The sequence below is a fragment of the Peromyscus leucopus genome, chromosome 2, assembly GCF_004664715.2.
Source record: "Peromyscus leucopus breed LL Stock chromosome 2, UCI_PerLeu_2.1, whole genome shotgun sequence".
NCBI lineage: Eukaryota > Metazoa > Chordata > Mammalia > Rodentia > Cricetidae > Peromyscus > Peromyscus leucopus.
In genome coordinates, this window is record NC_051064.1 from 103,511,860 (window position 1) to 103,533,282 (window position 21,423).

The window sequence follows — 21,423 nt, forward strand, 5'->3', positions numbered from 1 at the left end:
AAACCATTTTCGATATTTTTACCACACCCATGCTCATTTTCCTGTGTGCACGTTTTCCTACAGTTGAAATGTGACATATAATTTTGAATCTAGCTTTACTTTAAAACTTCTTATTTTTAATTACGTGTGTCTGTGAAGGGGTGGGGGTCGTGCACATGAGTGTGGTGCCAGAGGAGGCCAGATGAGGGTTCTGGAACCCCCTAAAGCTGGTGCTACAGGTAATAATGAGCCACCCAGTGTGAGTGCTGGCCACCAAACTCAGCAATGCACTTTACTGAGGAAACATCTCCCCAGCCCCTCTCCTGCATTTTTATATATTCTGTAAAAGATCATTTTAAATGGCTGAATAATACATATATCCATGCATCATGTAGTATTTTAGGTGAATCTAATTTTTCATTTTACAAAAATAATATACCAGACGACTTAATCTTTGGGAAAAAAAAGATTGCTCTACTGAGTTCTATATAAAGTGATTGCCTGAAGCATTGCATTTTCTTTAATTGAATTCTAAAATATAGACAACGTAATGTAACTGTTTGTGAGCTTGTATAGGAGCCTTTTCCTGAAACTACTGAAAACCATGACATCTAAACTAGATGAACTTTTAAAAACCTCTATAGCTATGCACATTATAAACAAACTAAAAAAAATAACAAAACTGCATTCTGCAGACTCGGGGACCATTCATGGTAAGGACAGAATATCTATACATAAAGAACCTATAGCAGAAAACAATGTGAAAGCCACGAACAAACACCGGTTTGACGGAACGCAACACAACAATCTCATTATGAAGAAAAGAGATGCAAATTAAAACACAACATATTGTAATTCATCACTTCTGTTTAAAAAAATGTTAAAAGACATTAGAATTGAATTCCATTGGGCTTGGGCAGACATTATTCCTTGACACAATAGTGATCTTTTAGGTAAGTGACTTGACAATTTCTAATCAAATATAAAATACATATATCCCTACAGGTTAAAATTCCAGGTTTATAGATTATTCTGTAGACATAGTAGCACAAGCGTATGCTATATTGAAGGATGCTGGTTCCCAGTACAATTAACCCATGGCCTTGCTGCAGCCGCTCCCATGTACTTCAAATCATCTCTGAATTACCTAACAATGCAAACACTATGTGCATGGTTGATCTGCTATATTGTTTCAAAAATGATGACAAGAAAAATATCTGTGCAAGTTCAGTATGAATGCTATTTTTTTCTGAATATATCTGATCGTCAGTTGAATCCATGGATTCCAAACCTATGCATACAAAGAACCCACTCTAATGACAATATCTGTTGGCATTTTTTTTTTACATAGGAGGTTTTAAAGTAGAACTTTAAAACTACATCTTTCCCCTATATAGAGAAAGGAAAACCTGCAAAAGATGGATTTTCTTGGTCCCTGCAGTGTCCCTGGAATCATCATTACTTGGCACATAGTAGGTGCTTCCATATCTTTTTAAAAAGGGCCAGCAAAGTGACCCAGCAGGGAAGGGCACTTGCTAAGCAGCCTGACAACCCCAGAACCCACACTGTGGAAGGAGAGAACCAACACCCAAGTTGTCCTCTGACCCCTAGACATATACTGGAGTACATGAGTATGTGCACATGTACACACAAACAAACGAATGTAAGGAAATTTTAATAAATAAATACAACTAGAAATACACTGCAAATTTATTTTAAATGAAAAAATCTTGAAAACAAAATCTAAAAGTATCTTTTCATGTGATAAGATCACATGATGGAAGATCATTGTGACTTAAGAGTGGAATTGTTAGGCAGGGAACATTCATCTTTTACTCTATATTTTCTTGTATACTTTTTTCTCCCAAGTCCACTATTATTTTTGTAATTAAAATCTAGTTTTGAAGCTAGGCAGATAGCTTGTGGAAGCATAAGGGCCCGACTTCGAATCCTGATCACCTATATAAAAATCCAGTCACAGCCACCCATACCTGTAATGCTAGCACTGTGGGGGAGGTGGGCTCTGAGCAAGAGGATTGCTGGGGCTGACTGACCACCAGCCTACCACCAGGTTCAATGAGAGACCCTTCCTCAAAGAAGTGAGATGGAGACTTACGGAGCAGGACACCTGGCCTCCTCCTCTGGCTTCTGGGCATTCAGAGGCATGCACACCCATATACACATGTACATGTGAATCACACACATGCACATACACAAGCCTCAAAAAATCCTATATTTGAAATTTATAGTATCAAATTACTGCAACAGGAGCCTATAATCAGCTAAAGCTGTTGGACACTGGCGACCACGCAGTGATTCTCATCATATGAGATAGGAAAAAAAGAAAGAGGAGTAGATGAAATAATTCTCTTGATGTGTCATTATGATGCTTTATAAGTTTTGAATACTAAAATGAATGCATTGTTTTAATACAGTAAACCCATATACTGGTCAGCCCAGTATAGACATTTTGGACAGCCAGGATGACTGGAACACAAATTACACACTACGAAACATCTTACTTGCTGTACAGGTAAGAATACAGTTACTGTTATGCTCTATCTGTGTGTGAGGTTCTCTTTAAGACAGGGCCTCACTATGCAGCCCCAGACTCAATTCTCCTGCCTCCACCTCCTGGGGGCTGGAATTACAGGCATGCACCACCATGTCTAACTTAACACTTGAACACATTTAATTCTCCCACTTGTTTATCACACACATGTTAACATATACACAGCATATTTAAATGCTTAAAGGATCTGAGCAAGCTGGTGTCAATCAAAATTTTTTCATCAGGAACTGAAGAGTGGATCTTTAGGCTTATTTTGAAATGGATAGTTAAAGCCCTTCACAGTCAAAGAATACACGTTTTTCTGAAAGTCAAAAAGAACCATTGATGTGTTTTAAATTATAGAAATGCAGTAGGCTTTATTTCAGCTTCTAACACTGAGCATGCCTCTGAAGTTCTTCCTAGTTCCTGGGCCTCACCTGTCTCAGAGAGGTGAGTCACTGGCCACACCTTAGAATATTCAGCTTCCTTCTGTGTTCTAGACAATGCCAGCTGCCCTCTCTCAAAGTGTTCATATCAAACCTGGTGAATAATGAAACCAAAGATACTCTCTCCTCAGGTCAACATCTGGTTCCCAAATGCCACATTCACTGCTGGGCTCACATCCTTAGACTCATAGACCCCATCTTCCTTAGACTCATGTACCCCATCTTCCTTAGACTCATGTACCCCCATCTTCCTTAGACTCATGTACCCCATCTTCCTTAGACTCATGTACCCCCATCTTCCTTAGACTCATGTACCCCCATCTTCCTTAAACTCATGTACCCCATCTTCCTTAGACTCATATACCCCATCTTCCTTAGACTCATGTACCCCATCTTCCTTAGACTCATATACCCCATCTTCCTTAGACTCATGTACCCCTCCCCATCTTCCTTAGACTCATGTACCCCATCTTCCTTAGACTCATGTACCCCATCTTCCTTAGACTCATGTACCCCATCTTCCTTAGACTCATGTACCCCATCTTCCTTAGACTCATGTACCCCATCTTCCTTAGACTCATGTACCCCATCTTCTGCCCTCCTTTCTCATCTAATACTAAATTAATTATTCCAGCAGCATTGCTTTGACTGTTTAGTGAAACTTAGCAATATCCTCCCTGGGAATCTGCTTGTCATCAAGAATATCGCTGATAAATTATTCAATTTTGACCATCTGGAATACCTGGAGGATAACTCAACATAATCCATTTTTTTCATCAGAATTGTAATATAATTTCTATTTCATATTCCTGAAAATAAAATAGTTAATACTGTGGTGAATCATCTTAACAGACTGAGTAAAATGTAACTTTTAAAAAGAATCAGTTCATTCATTCATTTCTATAAACATGCATTCAACATCTATCAGTGTGAGATTGTATTCTGACAGAGAAATCTGAGACATGGAGCTGGAGAGATGGCCCAAGGTTTAAGAGCACTTGCTGGTCTTGCAGAGGACGCAGGTTCAGTCCCCAGCACACACATGGTGGTTCACAGCTGTCTGTAACTCCAGTTCCAGGAGATCCAGTACCCTCTTCTGGTCTCTGCAGACCCTAGACATACATGTGGTGCACAGACATACATATCATATATAGATATAGATATAGTAGATATAGATATAGATAGATAGATAGATATATATATATATATACACACACACACACACACACACACACACACACACGTATGATCAGATACGTATCTAGAAAAACTCTAACTCAATGTTATGTGTATTTCTTTCTGATCTTTCTTCGAAGTTTCTGTTAGAATCATCCATTGGCTCCTGAATTCTCTTCAGGGTTATGTCCAAATTCTGTCCCAGAGCAGGGGACCTGCTTTTTGCAGCTGGGCTCAGACTCACACCATGCAATCCGGCTTCTGTTTATACCCCCGTGCTTTTCTGCACTCACATTGCTTGATGTAATTCTGATCAAAAAGAGTTTACAGAGTTGTGAACTCCTAACAGTATAAACCCAAGCAAAGCTTGAATCTTGAATAATGCATGCTGGGCCAGCTCTCCATCAGAGGGTCACCGGTCTCCCTCCCTGCTTTCCAGAACCTCTTTGCTGATTCCTTTTCCCAGGGCAGGATTTATGGCTTTGGTCTTCAGGGCACTTGCTTTGCCCAGGTACCCAACAGGATTTAGATTTCAGTCCAAGCACTGTGGCACTTCACTGCACATATTATTTTCTGAACTGTTTTCTACTGGACTATAGCCTATAGTCTGGCTGAAATGTGCCAAGGAGCTGAGTTTTCACTTACACTTTAGTAATTTCATTTAAATCACTGCCTGTGACCAACGTTTATTGGTAATGGACAATACAAATCCATACCATAATTGTTGCTTACTTTCTTTTGAATGAAAAAAACATATTTCTAATTACCATGTCATTGCCTTTCACAGAGATGGTACTTTAAATATATTTAAAGTATTTTAAAAATACTAGTCATTACCACCCCCAAAAATTGCAATCTTAAATAACTAGAAAATTTCTAATTCCACATAAAATAAAAAGGCAAATATCAACACTCACCCATAAAACAAATTTCAAAGTCATGGGATGCAATCAAATGGATATTATAAAACCTAGCTCTACTGTTACAGGCACATACTGAAGATCCAGAATTCTCCGTTTATCCCTGGAGCTTTTTGTTATTGAAATTCCATCACCGTGTGGCTAATTTGGGCCTTTGTTCTCTTTGGCTCCTTTAGCAGTGTGTCTGACTTACACATATGCTATATATATATAATATATATAACTAATATATATATACTCATATATAGCTAATAATATATACTAATTGCCAATTTAAAAAAATCATTAAATGCATGCAAAAAGCTGTGTGTATACTATGTGGATAAGTCTCATATATGCAGCAGTTAATGAGAAATGATGCAATAAAATTGACTAAATGTGCCTTGCTGAGCAAGGTTCTCTCCAGCCCCAGACCAAAAGCTTGCTCTTAAAGATTAGTTTCATCTGCTTCCCACCCACTTTGAAAGGTATAGTGTGACCTGCAGTGAATCCTTATTTAGGCAATTATTATGATCATGAAAATGTAGCCTGAAGGAGGTGTTTCCCAAAGAGAAAACTCCAGTAATAGCAGAGAATTCTTGGTTGCTGTTGAAATATCAGATATCAAAATGATGACTTTCATTTGGGAAAGTCTGTTATAACTTTGGTATTTTTTGTTTTGGTCTTGTTTGTGGTTTTCTGTATGCATTTATTATTTACTGTGTCCATGGGCTACAGCGTGCACATGGAGAGCAAGGGACAACCTGCTGGAGAAGTTTCCTTTTCATCTAGTGGGTCCTAGAATTCCAACTCAGGTAGTGAAGTCTGGCAGGAAGCACCTTTACCCGTGAGCCAGGTTGCTTGCCTGTTTTTTTGTTTTAAGGTAGGGTCTCACTAGGAAGCCCTGGCTGGCCTCGAACTCGCCATCTCCTGCTTCCGTCTCCCAAGGTGTGTGCCACCACACATTACTTTTTCATGATAGTCAATTATTTATTTATATTTTTCTCTTGATTTGGGAGCAGCGACAGGCCATGTGGAGGTCAGAGAACAGCTTAGAGGAGTCAGTTCTCCTTCCACAAGGTGGGTTCCAGGGACCAAATGTAGATAGTCAGGCTTGGTGGCAAATACCTTTATGCACTGAACTCTCTTGCCTAGATGGTTTCTTTCTTAACTTCTAAGCCACAGCTGTGTCCACTTTGCCCTGCAACCATATTTAAATATTCAAGCAGCTTCGTAGTTTGTTTCTCTGTTGCTGTGATAAAACATTAACCAAAATTAACATAGAAATGAAAGGGTTCATTTGACTTACGCTTTCTGACCACTGTCCATCCCTGAGGGAAGCCATGGCAGGAACTCAAGGCAGAAACCTGGAGTCAAGAACTGATGCAGAGACTCATTCCTCGTGGCTTGCTCAGCTTGATAACAACCCAGAACCACCTTCCTGGAGGTGGTACTGCCTACAGCGGGCTGGGTCCTCCCACACCAAACATTCATCAGGAAAACGCCCCACAGGCTTGCCCACAGGCCAAACTGATGGAGGCAACTCCTCAGTTAAGGTGCCCTCTTCTCAGATGGCTCCAGCTTGCGTCAAGTTGACAAACAAAAACAAACCAGCACAAATAGTAACACATGCAGTAATTCTATTGCCTGTATTTTATTAGCCTGCATATTATAACATGCAACGTTCAAAATATTGAATGATTAAATAAATATTTTAGGTTTAGGGGAAAGCAATTTTTGAGGTTACCAATGAGCAAATTATGGTCACCACTGGTCATCTGTTTGGTCCAAGTGCATGGATTCTGTGCTGTACAAAATTTTAAAGAGGTCCCCCCCCCAAGACACTAACCTACATACTACTGTGAATGGAATACATACAGAATTTTGGTCATCGTTCAGCTCACCCTAAGACAAGAGCGTTAGTCTATACTACACCAAGTGTTCATGGTCTCTAAACATGACAAGGTAGAAGAGCAAAGACAGCTGAAGAAGGATGTAACCAAAGGAGAGGTCAGATTCCAAGCTCAGGGAGGTTCTCTCACACCATGGCTGGCTCCAAGATCCTAATGTCAAAGGCAAGGACTGAAGAGATGCCTGGTGGCCCACAGCTAACGGTCTGAATAATAATGAGATGCTCAATCCTACAAGGAACTGAATTCAGCCAGCCTCATGCTTACAAGAACATGGAAAGTGTTTGATCCAGATTCTTCTGACGAGAGCCCAGCTTGCTGACGCTTGGCCTCTGACCTTGTTAAATCTGGAAATTAGTCCAGCATCCTGGGTTTTCCACCTAAAAATACAGAGGCTATAAGATTGTTTCTTTTAAGATGGTAATTTGCAGTCGTCACAACAATCACAGAAAACAACCACAGATAGTAAATTAATCATGTAATGACCGAAAAGGATATCGACATGTGTGTCAGCTTCTGTACCTGTGGGTTTAGCCATGACCTAATGTGGTGGTCTCCTATCAGTATATAATGGAAGTTTTTTTTTCATTGTTCTCCAATGCTTAGCTTACTTTACATAAAAATCCAATTTAAATTTATATGATATGAATAAATGTTATAGGGGAAAAAAGCTTTTGCTTTGATCCCAGTGTTTGATGAATACACAAAATATAACCAAGATAGATTGAGTTTCTTGGGGATGTTCCGTGTCTCATCATCTCTATGCCTATTTCCTAAATATGTATAGACATACTAGGCGCATACTAAATGCTTATTGAGTTTATATGCGCTGTCTTGTCTTGTTATTTCAAGGAACTTTGATTTTAAACTTGTGTGTTGTTTGTGTTTTCTTTTAGATACTGCTTTCCCACCCTAGACTGGAAAATCCAGTGAACGTGGAAGCAGCCCAACTGTTGATTAATAATGAGCCTATGTACAGAACAATAATTCACAAACTTTTCCAGCCAGAACCGGGAGGTAAGAATTAGTCGCATGGTCTTCTTTGGCAATTAGCATCTATACATGAAACATTTAAAAGCAAGTAAATGATTGAGCAAATAGTTGACATGTAAAGGATATTTTAATATTTGCTGTATCCGTTTTCAGTAATAAAATGACATTAATTTTTTTCTCCAATCAGTGTGATCCTTTTCCAATTTTTTAATTTTTTATTTATTATTAGTGTGTGGTTTTCGTGAGTGGAGAGACACAGCGCATGTGTGGAGATGTGAGGAACACGGAAGGAGCTCATTCTCGCCTCCCACCATGGTTCCCTGTTATTAAACTCACGTCATCAGGCCTGGGTATCAAGTCATTTCCCCCTGCTGAGCCATCTTGCCAGCACAGTGTGTTCCTTTTGAAAATATCATCGAAGATTTTAAGCTCAGTGTATTTACAGGCTACATGTAGATGGTAGAGATGGATGCTATCAATTAAAGTTCATCTACACATTATCATATGGACATCTAACTTTTTCTTTTTCCTTCTTTTTTTCTTTCTTTCTTTCTTTCTTTCTTTCTTTCTTTTTTTTTTTTTTTTTTTTTTTTTTTTTTTTTTTTTTTTTTTTTTTTTTTTTTTTTTTTTTTTTTTTTTTTTTGAGACAGGATTTCTCTGTGTAGTTTTGGAGCTTGTCCTGGATCTCACTCTATGGACCAGGCTGGCCTCGAACTCACAGAGATCTGCCTGCCTCTGTCTCCGGAGTGCTGGGATTAAAGGTGTGCGCCACCACCGCCCATCAGGGCATCTAACTCTTACTCTCACATCTGTAATGAATGTTTCCCAGACTCTACTTGGAGTACCTCAGATGTCGCCACCTCTCCTCTTGTTGAAGAAAATATTCAGCATTTTTTTCCTGGGCATTTCTTTCCCAGATCTTCTTCCTAATGGTCCTGTGGGAATGACATTGGAAGCACTCCAGTCTTCTACTTCGTTCTTGCTATCCTTGGGTCTCTGCCAGCATCCTCCACGCTGTGCTGGCTCCTTCCACCTCCATTGTTCCTGTGTTGTCTCCCCAGTCAGCTGAGCCCAGAGGGCTTTCCCACAGGCAAGCAATGAAGCCTAGTTCTTTCTTACCTACCCCGCCCCTCCGAGGAGCATGCAGAAACCTTGCACACTAGTGGAATTGCCTCTCCAGCCAGCAGACTTTGATCACTTTGCATACTTTTCTCTCATATTTTTATGGACCCCACCCTACTTTCCTTCTAAGACTCCACACTTCGAAGTCCATTCAGAAGGCTTGTAAGAGCTTGTACCATCGAGATCAAGTTCAGTTTTTCCTCCTCCACAGGCTTTTGGATCTGATACAAATGAAGCAGTACTAATCAGAAGTCTTCTCCAATACCTCAAGACATGTGTTCATTTCTTTTTTCAGAGTTCTTCCAGCTTCTGCTGGCACTTTTGAAGTTGATTGGTACATAGAGGAATAGCATTGCTTCACTGTGGCATCATTTCTGGACCTAGCAGGATCCTGTACCATCCATAGACACATTCTCTGGAATAGTATTTGCTCTCAGTAAATATAAGATGAATGATGAGTGTATACCATTTAACCTTTCACTGAAGCCTGCCATACCCTCATTACAAAGAAATATTCTGTATGGCGAAGTTGTGTCCATATGCTGGTGAATAGCAATTTTTTTAAAGCTGGGTTTAAAGAATTTTCTACAATAAATGACTCTATAAAATAGATTCCAATTTTGCCCTGCCTTGGGATAAACTTGAAATCAAAGCTAAGTATAGTGGCACACACCTGCATTCCAGTACTTGGGAAGCAAACACAGAGAGACAGTGAGTTCAAGGCCAGAATTAGCTATGCAGCAGGACCTTGACTCAAGTACAAACCAGCACTAGCTTACTCTCCCTCTTTCCGTGACTTAAAAAAAATCTTATAAATGCAACTTAAGGACGAAAAAGTCTTATTTGGGTTTATAGATGGCGGTTAGAGTCCACTGTGGTGGGGAAATCACAAGGATAGAAACATGAAGTAGGAGGGCACATTGCATGTACAGTCAAGAGGCAGAGAGCAATGTATGCTGGTACTCTGCCAGCCTTCTCCTATGTATGCAGTCTAGGCCCCACCCCCAGGAAATGGTGGCACCCACAGCAGCTGGTTTTACCCACCTCCATGAACCTAATCAAGAGAATAGCACATAGGTATGCCCAGGCCCATCTTCTAGGAGATTCTAGAGCTCATTAAATTGACAATAGAGATTAAGCATTGCAGCTCCAGTCCCTGTCAATATGACACCCAATTACATCACTTTCAACCAATACCTTCCACCTCTTATCCCTAAACTCTCATGTTCATCTCATGATGCAAAATAGAATCCAACTTCAAAAGTCCCTGTCGTCACTAACAGTTCCACCAATGTAAACATCCAAAGTTCTCACCTACAAAATAAAAACAAGTTTAGTACTTCTAATATACAATGGTACAGAATAAGCATTCATATTCCAAAAGGGAAGAATGGGGACATACCAAAGAATGATCAGAACAAAGCAAGATCCAAGTCCAGTAGGAAAAACACCAAGTTCTTCCTCTCCATGCCTGGTATCTGGAGCTCATGACCGGATCATCTGGACTTCACGAAGTTTCTGCCCCCTCTGCCTCCAGTGCTGCTGCCTCCAGCCTGTATAGAATCTCTCATACCAGCTCCATTCTACACCTGTAGCTTACCTTGGTAGACAGCCCATGGTTCCTGACATCCCCAACATCCTGACATCTCCCTTATAACTTGGGCTCCACCTTTAGTGCCCATTCAGGGCCTCCTTGCAGGGACTCCAACCCTGCCACACTGTCTTGCCTTATACACTTGCAGGAACTATGGATCAGGACTTCATGACTCCCTCAATCTTGCATCTCTCAGGCTTGTAAAACCAGTGCCACCTAGGTGATACTGTGAAGGTCCGATGAGCCTAGGGAAACCCTTCTCTATGCAGTTGCTTCTGAGGAATTCCAGTTCTCAGCTAGCTTTCTCAGGTTTAAATAACAGGACACAAGCCCCAGGTATACTGCTAACTGTAGTGAGTGAGTCTTTCCACCTCAGCTAACCTAGTCAAAATAATCCCTCCCAGGCATGTCCAGAGGCCCATCTCTTGGCTGATTCCAGATCTCATCAAGCTGACAATTGAGACTGACTAACTCTGAGGTCAGTCTCCTTTTGTTCTCCATCGGTAGACGTCATCCTTACAGGTGCCCAACTTTACCAGCACACCATTCAGAAAAGCCAGCCAAATCACAAAAATACCCAGAAAACGACGAGTGGACCAAATAGCAGTCTTTAGCAGTTGTCGCCATTTTATGTGCATGTAATAGTGAAATGTGTAGAAACCAAAGCCAGTTGATGTGCATCGGCTGACTTGCCATCTTGGCTGTTCTGGGAGCAGAGCTTAGGACCCCAATAAAAGGAATGACTGTGTGAGGTTGATAGGGGGAACGCATGCTGATTTGGAGGCAGCATCTGCTTCTCTACAGCAGGAGAAGGAAGCGGCAGGAAGCTTGCTCAGTGATGTATTAGAAGTAGGGCTGGGGCTGGAGAGATGGCTCAGAGGTTAAGAGCACTGACTGCTCTTCCAGAGGTTCTGAGTTCAATTACCAGCACACACATGGTGGCTCACAACCATCTGTAATGAGATCTGGCACCCTCTCCTGTATACATAATAAATAAATCTTTAAAAAAAAAAAAAAGAAGTAGGGCTGTGTGGACTTGCGTGAGAACTACACCAATAAGAACTGACTGCGTGTCAACACTTGCAAAAAGGTCTCTGCAAGATTGTAAGAACCCTCACTTCTATATTATACATTCAAAATACTACTAAAGAAATCCAGGAAATGCATAGGAAGAATTATTGCCACATCTTAGACAATATAAATTTGGGTCAATACGGGACAAACATGAGGCAGCTTATTTTACGATCTCTGGAGGCATTCACTTTAGAGGAGCACTTTAGAGGAGCACTATGTCCTCTGTGTCCAGTGTAGCAGCTGACAGGGGGATGGAATAAAGATGTGTAGAATGAGTGAATGAAATTCCCACAAATTTAGATTTAGATTTTCCTTCATAGTTTACTTAATACTTGAAAGGGCTTTTAATCATCTTGTCCTCACCGCCTCATCCTCGGGGAGGAATCCAAGGGTAAGGAGATTAGTTGAAGGCCACATACATAGCACCAGAGAATCCACACAACCATCCCCAGTCTATTGTGCTTCCAAGTTGAATGGGGTGAACACTTGTTTAGGGTCGAATGGAAAGAATGTGCATGTGTAAAATGGCAGGCCAGTGTGATAGCCAAATTCAGTTCAACCAAGAGGTTCCTGGGGAACACTAGCTGCTTAATGTAAACCAACAGTAGGGAATGTAACCAAGCATCTGTTACATAGCTTTATCCTCCTGTTTGGAGGGCCCTCATCTGAAATACCTGCGTGCTCCTCTTGGAACATCACATTTCCTACGGCTGAAGAAACCACTTAGCTCATGCAAGATCAAAGACAGAGGGAAGGCACTTTCCAGACATCTGAAGAGATGTCCTGCAAAGGGAAGATTTCGTCTGTGTAGTTCCAGAAATCCGTGGTCCTGACATTTACATGTCAGTCAACCCGTCCTAGGCCTTCTAGGCAGTAGGCACTGGAGTCCGATATTTGCAGGCTTGGCCCTACTTTGTACCAGAATGTATCTTGACTACATTGGAGACGTTTTCCTCAGTAGTGTTGGGAATCATTTTATCCTAAGCCCCAGCCTGGGATGTGACAAATAGACACGCAAATGGCACTCATTCTCCCAGGGGCTCCCCCAGTAATTTCAGTGTTTGTCCAGCCTGCAGAGCAATCCAAGCTCTGAGTTCAAGCTTGTTTGCTGGTGACCCCGTGACTGTTTCATGCCCTAATAGGCTCCTGTCCTTGTGACTTGTCTCCCCTGTCTAGAGTGCTCACACATCCCAGGTTGCCCAGGACCATCACGATCGAACCCCTTTTACTTGGAGTGTGCCGGTTTGGACAGTTATCAGTCAGCTGACAGACTCTGGAGGCAAAGGCTGCTGTAGTTGCATCCTTCATGATAGACAGTATCCTACAAATCCTCAAGCAGTTCTTTAAATTCCAGTTGCTTATAAGAACAGATGGAGTCCTCTGGTCAGGCTTAAACTTCCCGTCAAAATGGAGCTCTTGTACAGACACCCCCAGCGCGGCTTTGGTCGAGCTAAACGGCCATTTTCAATGTTATCTAAGAGGCTTGTTGCCTGGTTCAGCCAGAAATAGGACCAGAAGCCTCTCAAGCACCTTCCAACGGACACTTGCTAGTCATGAAAATTTGGAGAAAGAAAGGTATGGAAGGAACCAATGTGTAGCAGCTGTTTGCCTTCCAGACTGATGACTGCGGCCTTCGAGCTTGTCATGAGGGGATTTCACCTCAGCTCTGCGTCTTTTGTTGTTTCTCAGGCTGTCCTTGCGAAGTTTGCTTTCTGAGGGCTTAATACCGTCAAATAACGTTTATCTTCTGAGTACCATGGTTGCTTTGACATTTTAAACATAAGGTTTATATAATTTTAAAAATCTTTGGTTGAAGGAAAAGCTTGAGTATAAAAATAGAAACATGGAGCTAATGGTGACTAATTCTTGTGTACTGGTTGTTTTTGTTAGCCAGGTGTCTTCATGTAGCTTTTGATAAAGGAAGATCGTTTTAAATTTCAGATGCTAATCTAAATAAACCACATGATAATAAGCTGGCAGATGAGTCAACAAACTACCATACATAACTGGCAGATAAATCAATATCTGAATAAAGGGAATTACAGAAGTCTGGGGGATTATAATACTCTTTTATATCATATACCTTTTCAAAACTTGGTTTTGAAATTAATTGCTACAGGATATAGTTTTTCACACAAGTCCACACAGAAGTACCCTGACGAATACAGAGTAAGCAAGCTTCCTGCCACTACCTCCTTCTGGTGTATGTGTTCAAAAACATTCTGTTCAATTTATAGTTAGGAAATGGTCGGAAGCATTTGATTATCCAGTTGAAGCTCCCAATTAGTTCACTGATTTATTTAAATCGTTATAACATAGACTAACTTTAAAGAAAATTTTCTCTGCACAGAAAGTTGATGAAGTTTCATAGAATTGTGAGTCTCCATTTTTATTTTTTGGATACATGCATCGGGAGGCATGTGGGGTGGGGGTGGGGTGGAAATTCTCCTTCCCCTGGAAAATGTATTTTCTAGACACCAGTGGAAAGGAAATTTAGTCCGGTGGCACTGCTCACTTGTCACATAACAGAAACTTCAGAAGCATCCCTGAGACCCAGCGACTGTAGCTTTCTCTCACTCATCCTGTCACTTAGGGCGGAGATGCAGGAAGGGAAGCTGAAATGGTCCTCAGCGTACATCTCCTCGCTGAGACTGCCCGACCGCACAGCTTCTTTGCCTCCTTGTGTTTGAGCGGTACACACAGGCCAGGAACACTTTAGCGAACTGTCTAAGTTGTTAGTTTTAACTGTAATCTTAGGTTTATATTTTCGTCAGTGAAACATGTTTATAGGTTTGAAAGACAAAAAGTAGACCTCAGTTTTGAATTGCAAGACCTTATAAGCCTGAAGCAGGCATCCTTGAGTGCTGCCCCCTGGAGGCAGCAACGCTCAGAGCGCTTAGCTGTTTCTTCTGGCATAGGCAGCCACATTCCAGGTCAGCTTCCCTGCTGGCTATTTCTGAGATTTTCAGTTATTAGTTGTTATTTATAGACTTTATCTTATGAAACACAAAGATTGACCCCTTATGTTTCTATTCACATCTACATTTATTCCACCTCATAGCTTTGGTTATATCAATATGTATGTTTTTAAAATTTCTTAATACTTCGTAATTACTTTGTAAGTGCTTTTAAATTACTTTAAAATGCTTTGTAAATATTTCTCACAATTCAAACATGGTGATTATCTTTCTTTTCTTGTCCAAATGGCCTGACTTTTTTTTCCCTTGTGTAGTTGGAGTTTTCTCTAGTCCTGCCTGGCCCATGGTCAAGACAAATCTCTCTCACCCACCGGTCCTGCAGCCACTCAGACCCAAATAAACATACCCAGGCTAATATTATTTAAAACTGCTCGGCCATTAGCTCAGGCCTACACTGACTAGCTCTTACACTTAAACTTAGCCCATTTCTGTTAATCTATACGTTGCCATGTGTTCTGTGGTTTTGCCTGTGTATCATTACATGCTGCTCCCTGACAGCGGCTGTGTCTCCTGACTCAGCCTTCCTGTTCCCAGAATTCTTTTCTCTGCTTGTCCTGCCTATCCTATACTTGCTGCCTGGCTGCTGGCCAATCAGTGTTTTGTTTATCAATTAATCAGAGCAGCACATTCACAGCCTACAGGACATCCCACAGCACCCTTGCTTTTGTAAAACCTCCTGGTCAAACTACGAAATAGCTCCTAGTTATATGATCAATAGTCCTCCCTCATTTTTGTTCCTGTTGTTTATTTCTTAGGTTAGTGTACGAAATAATGTGTTTGGTTTCTTCAGGGTGTCCTCGTACATAAGCATCCTTAACTCTTTTTTTCAACTGTTCTCCTCTCCCACTGCTCTCCCTATCTCCTGCATTTCTCTTAGATGCATTACATTGCCCTCTCTATTCCCCACCTCCTTGAGGAGCATTTCCTCTGTGTCTTGTGATCTGACTTCTAAGTGTGGCTTGTTTCACTTGACACAGTGATTTTTCCATTGTACCCATTTTCTTTTACAGACATAAAAATCCATTGTATATATAAACCACATTTTCTTTGTCTGTTCATCTGTTGGTGGACATCTCAACTGGTCCATTTCTTGACTACTCTGAATAGCACAGCTATAAGCATAATTATGTCAGTAATTCTGAGGTATGTTGACTGAGAACCTTGAGAAATGTATTCAGCTTTTTGGTGAGTCACCATACTAATTTCTATAATGGTTATATAAATTTACATTCCTGCTGGTGATGAATGAATAAGGATTCCTCATCTCCAACACCCACACCAGCATATATTCTCATCTGTCCCCTTGAAAGCCATTCTAACTCAGGTGAAATGGAATCTAAGAGGGATTTGAATTTACAGTCTCCTGAAAGCTAAGAATGTTGAACATCTTTTCAAATACCACTTGGATTTCTTCTTTTCAGGGTATCTGTTCAGTTCCTTAGCTATTCCTTGATTGGATAAGCTGCTTTGGGGTTGTTCAATATTCACAGTTCTTTATGAATCCTATGTATTAACCCCTTGTCTGAGGTGCACAGGTTTTCTCTTCACTCCAGTGATTGTTTATTGTGATGTGCAGAAGCTCCTTAACTTCGTATAATCTCCTTTGTCAAATTTGGGGATCATTTTCTGTACTGTTCTACACTGTTGTATTCTACAGAATGGAATTCTGTACAAACCTTGCCCATGCATGTAACTTGAAATGTTTTACCTGTTTTTCTCTACCACTTTCAAGGTTTCATGTCTTACATTGAGGTCTTTAATCTGTTTTGATTAATTTTTTTGCAAGGTGAGAAATGTGGATCTACTTTCACTCTTCTGCCTATGGAAATCCAGTTTATCCAGCACTGTTTGATTAAAGGGCTATTCTTTTCTTCAATGTATGTTTTTGATGGCCTTTAAAAAAAAAAAAACCAACTATTTGGTATCTATTGTGGTAGAGGGTTCTTTCTGGGTCCTCTGCTCTACTACATTGCTCTACATGTCTGTTTTTGTGTCAGTGTGTGGTGGTTTGAAAGAAAATGGCCACCAAAGGGGGTGGCACTATTAGGAGGTGTGGCCTTGTTGAAGGAAGTGTATCACCATGGGGGCGGGCTTTGAGGTTTCTTTTGCTCAAGCTTCCCTCAGTGTGGCTTTCAGTCAACTTCCTGTTACCTGCCTGTCAAGGATGTAAGGACTCTCAGCTCCATCATCACCACATCTACCTGCATGTAGTCATGCTTCCCACCATGATGATAATGGACTGACCCTCTGAAACTGAGCCCTCTCAATTAAATGTTTTCCTTATAAGAGTTGCCGTGGTCATGGTGTCTCTTCACAGCAATAGAAACCCTAACTAAGACACAGTGCCATGTTATTTTTGTTACTATGGCTCCGTAATATATTTTAAGATCAGAAATTATGATGCCTCCAACATTTCTCTTTCTGCAAAAGATTGCTTTATCTATTCAGGGCCCTTGTGTTTCCATGTGAATTTTAGGAGTGGTTTTTCTAGTTCTGTGAATGTCATTAGAATTTTGGCAGGAATTACCACAAATCTGTAGATTATTTTCACATTAATTAAGCCTATCTGTGATCATTGGAGATCTTTCCATCTTCCTGTGTTTCCTTCTTTTTTTTTCTTTGGTGTCTTAAAGTTTTTATTGTGGAGGGCTCTCATCTCTTTGGTTAGGCTTTTTCCTAGTAATTTTTTGAAGCTATCATGAATGGGATTTTTTTTTTTTCCGATTTCTTTCTCAGCAAATTCACTGTTAGTATATACAAAGGTTACAACTGTATTTGCATGTGAACTTCCCCTCATACACAGGCCCATTGTAGCGATAACGCCGGTGCTACCACTACCCCTTTCCTATGTCTGAGCAAGGGGCTGTAGACCGAAAAACAGAGACAAAAGACAGTGGGTCATTCGCCTCAGCAGAATGCCGAATGTCATTTATTGAGAGAAGGAGGAAACCTTAAATATAGTCTTACAGCACAATGGGAGAACCCCAGAGGGCAGAAGTTTGTTACTGATGTTTATAATCTTGTATCTAAGCTGTTAATGCCCAATAAGCAGAATACACAAACAAGGAACTTCCCTTAAGCATTCAGGAGGGTGGAAACCGGCAGGGAATTAGCTTAGGGAGGACATCTGGTCAAGATCGGCAAGCAGGAAACAGCTACCAAAATTGGGAGGCCAGGGCCCTACAGCCCATGTGTTTGGACACTTGGTCCCCACCTGGTGGCACTTACTGGGAAGGTTGTAGGGCCTTTTGGAGCTAGAGCCTTGCTGGAGGAAGGACGTCACTGGGGGTGAGTTTTGAAATTACATTGCCGGCCCCCATTTCCTGTTCTCTGCTTGTTGAGTGTTGATGCAAAGTACCGAGCCAGCTTCCTGCTCCTGTTGTCCTGTCTTCCCCATAGAGAGACTGTTCTGGAACAGTAAGCCAAAGTAAGCCCTATCCCCATTTCCCCCCACCTCCCGCCCCCCTGGGTATTTTGTCACAGCAACAGAAAGGATGCTAATCTTTTTTTGTTTGTTTTTTTGAGTTAGGGTAGCTCTGTGTAGCTTTAGAGCCTGTCCTGGAACTCTGTAGACCAGGCTGGCCTTGAACTCACAGAGATCCGCCTGCCTCTGCTTCCTGAGTGCTGAGATTAAAGGCATGCGCCACCACCACCCAGCAGGGATGCTAATCTTCTAATAGAGTTATTAGTTTTCTAGTTGATTTGGCATCCTGCCACTTGGTTCAAAGTGTCTGTCTGCTCTAAGAGTTTTCTGATGGGGTATTTGTTGTCTTAAGTAAAGATTCAAGTTGTCTGAAAATTGAGATGATGTGACTGCTTCCCTTTGTATTTCCACCCCTTTCCTTTCTTTTTAATTTTTTCATTTTATGTGTATTTAGGTGTTTTACCAACATGTATGTCTGGCCCCCAAGGGACCAGAAGAGGGTATCAGATCCCCTGGGACTGGAGGTAAAGGTGGTTGTGAACCACCATGTGGGTGCTGGGAATTGAACCTCGGTCCTCTGGTAGAGCAGCCAGTGCTCTTAACCTATAAGCCAACTCTTCAGCCTCCTTTTGTTTTTGTTGTCTTATCGCTGGACAGAAGACTTTGAGTACTCTGTTGAATAAAAATGTATAGACTGAGCACCCTTGTCTCCTTCCAAGTTTTAAAAGAAATGTTCTTTTTCCTTGTTTAGTATAATGTTGGCTATAGGTTTTTCATATAACCTTCATTATGCCAAGATACATTTGTTGTCTTCTTGCTCTCTCTGTCTCTGTCTCTCTCTGTCTCTCTCTCTCTGTCTCTCTCTGTCTCTCTGTCTCTGTCTCTCTCTTTCTCTGTCTCTCTGTCTCTGTCTCTGTCTCTCTCTCTCTCCCCTCTTAGTCCCATGGCTGTTGTATCAACATGTGAACTCCCAGCTACTGCTCCAGCGACATGCTTGCCTCTCTGTTGCCATGGCCCCCAACATGATGGTTATAGACTCAAATCCTCTGTAACTGTGAGCTCCTCAATTAAATGCTTCCTTCTATAAGCTGTCTTGGTCATGGTGTCTTATCACAGCAATAGGAAAGTACTATGATACAGTTAAGGAGCAAAAGATTGGGAAAAAAAGAAAAAATGATTTCCCAATAGGGAAAACGTTCAAAAAACAAAATTAGATAAACATAAGGAGAATAATATGTAAAACCACCAGTATTTAAGAAAAAAACATGTCAACAAGGTAAGGTCAAAGTCCTGCTGAGTGTCAGCAGTGGAGGAGGAAATACAGCAGGAAAAACAAGGAGAAAAAGTACTCAGTAGAAGAACAAATAAACAGAATTAGAAAAATATATGAATGAGGAAACAAATAAAAAAGATACAACAGATTAAAACTCCTGCTAAAAATGTTGTAAGTCAAAAGAGTATCACACACATTGAAAAGAACAGAGCAAAGCTACGGGGCAGAAGCAGCCGATTACTGGGTCCTGAACATCTAGAGCAAGTGCTGGTCAGCTGACCTTGTGGGCTGCGTCTCCCTTTGGTGTGTGCTGTTGTTTCCGAGTCCGTACTGGACAAACAAGGGGTATCCACCAGAGTGGTCTCCACAGCAGCTGTTTTCCTTCAGGCACCTCAGCTGGGCTTGCATCCTTTGGGCTAGGCAGGGTCTTTCACCTTCCCAAGACTCCCCAGACCTTGCTCTGGGGGACATTTCAGCTGAAGGGTGTCTCCCCTGTATGTTGGGAGTGTAGGAAGTAACCACAACACTCAGATGTGTACAGGCAAAGGACCTGCCTTTGAACTGTCAACACTCCCTGAGGATTGATGACTCTGCTGTGGCCAGCTGCTGTGGACTTCAGAATCCTCGGGCTCTGCAGCGGTAAATGACAACCCATGATTCCAGAATTTGACCCCCTTCTGACCTCAGGCTCAAAGCTATCAAACTCCAAGGACTTCTTAGTTGATGACCTGGGTTCCTGGACTCCAAGCATAGGCCTGGCTCTCCTCCTCCTCCTCCTCCTCCTCCTCCCTCCTCCTCCGCTTCCCAGCCTGAGCTAGCCTCCTGCCTGCCTGCACCTTTCAACCCTCCGAGTGTGGCCCTCCTGCTCTCCACTGCCCCTCTGTGCCTCCCCTCCCCCAGGGGCTTGACAGTTGTCTTTCTAACCTGTTGGGCATCCCCTAATCCCAGGCCCTCAGGGTAGCTCAGTGCTTAACAATAGAAGGGCCCAGCTGCTGAGTGACAGAGTGGAATCTCTCCTCCACTGACTCTATTCCAAGGAATCACTGTCTCGCCAACATCTGTGACTAGATTTGAGGCTTGTGTGGAAGGTAGGTCTGCCTGTCTGTTCTAGCCTTCTGAGTCCCCTCCCCCACCAGGGATCCATGCCAATGCAGCTGTAGTGTGTTCTACTTGTCTCTGGGTGTCACGGTGTGGCTTTCTTTCCCCCCCACCCCCACCCCCGATCTTTCCCAGAACCCTTCACTTCCTTCAGGAATTTCTGAAGCTTTTATCTCTGTTTCTCTCATTGGGATGAAGTCTGTTTTCTTTTTGCTTCGTCTGAACATCGCTTTCACAGTCCCTCAGAGGAGGAGTCTTGACTTCTTCCCGCTTTCTGTCCTCCACACTCCTGTGCTGTTCAGCCTCAGTCTCCATGACCGTCTCCCCGAGGGTAAGCATCCTCCCTCCTTTCTGGGGAGGGAACCCCTGTGGTTCTCTGGGGTGAGGATGGTAAGTGCAGGTCTGTGCTCTGCCTCTGGCCTCTCCTCTCAGAGTTACCTGGCACTTCTGGCCCCTGAGTTCTTTCTGGAATACAGCTTGCTGTCTACCGGCCTTTCCTCATTGCTCGGTTAGGTTTCAGATTTCCGGGACCTGCCAACACAGTGACCATTTGGCATCTGCTTTCCATCTTGAAATTTTTTCTTGTCATTTTTCTTTGACTTCTTCGATGTTTTGTGCTATACTTTTTTTTTTTATCCCTTCACTGTGATTTTATTGAGATTTTGGAAAGAATGCATATAGCACCACGTTCCAGCTCCAAGTCACCAGAACCCTGTTCTATTTCCTCTTTGCAGAAAGACATGACAGCCTAGGGTTATACGAAAAGCCACAGAAGAGTTTCAGGTAAGTTTCTCTTGATCAACATCTCTGTCAATTTTCAGCCAAAACCAATGTGAAATGATACTGACTTTATGGTTTCCAATGAAAACATTCAAAAAGATTTATGTTTATTTTATTTATGTGTAT

The 21,423-nt window shown here is 41.8% G+C and overlaps 1 protein-coding gene across 1 annotated transcript in view; it reads left to right on the forward strand.

The window, feature by feature from the left end:
- Positions 1 to 21,423, forward strand: part of Ube2u (ubiquitin conjugating enzyme E2 U) — a 59,537-nt gene that overhangs the window by 4,392 nt on the left and 33,722 nt on the right. Inside the window, exons 4-6 of the mRNA XM_037202732.1 lie at positions 2,415 to 2,512; positions 7,858 to 7,978; positions 21,252 to 21,300. Of these exons, the coding sequence (XP_037058627.1) occupies positions 2,415 to 2,512; positions 7,858 to 7,978; positions 21,252 to 21,300 (268 nt within the window). The remainder of the gene's footprint in view (positions 1 to 2,414; positions 2,513 to 7,857; positions 7,979 to 21,251; positions 21,301 to 21,423) is intronic.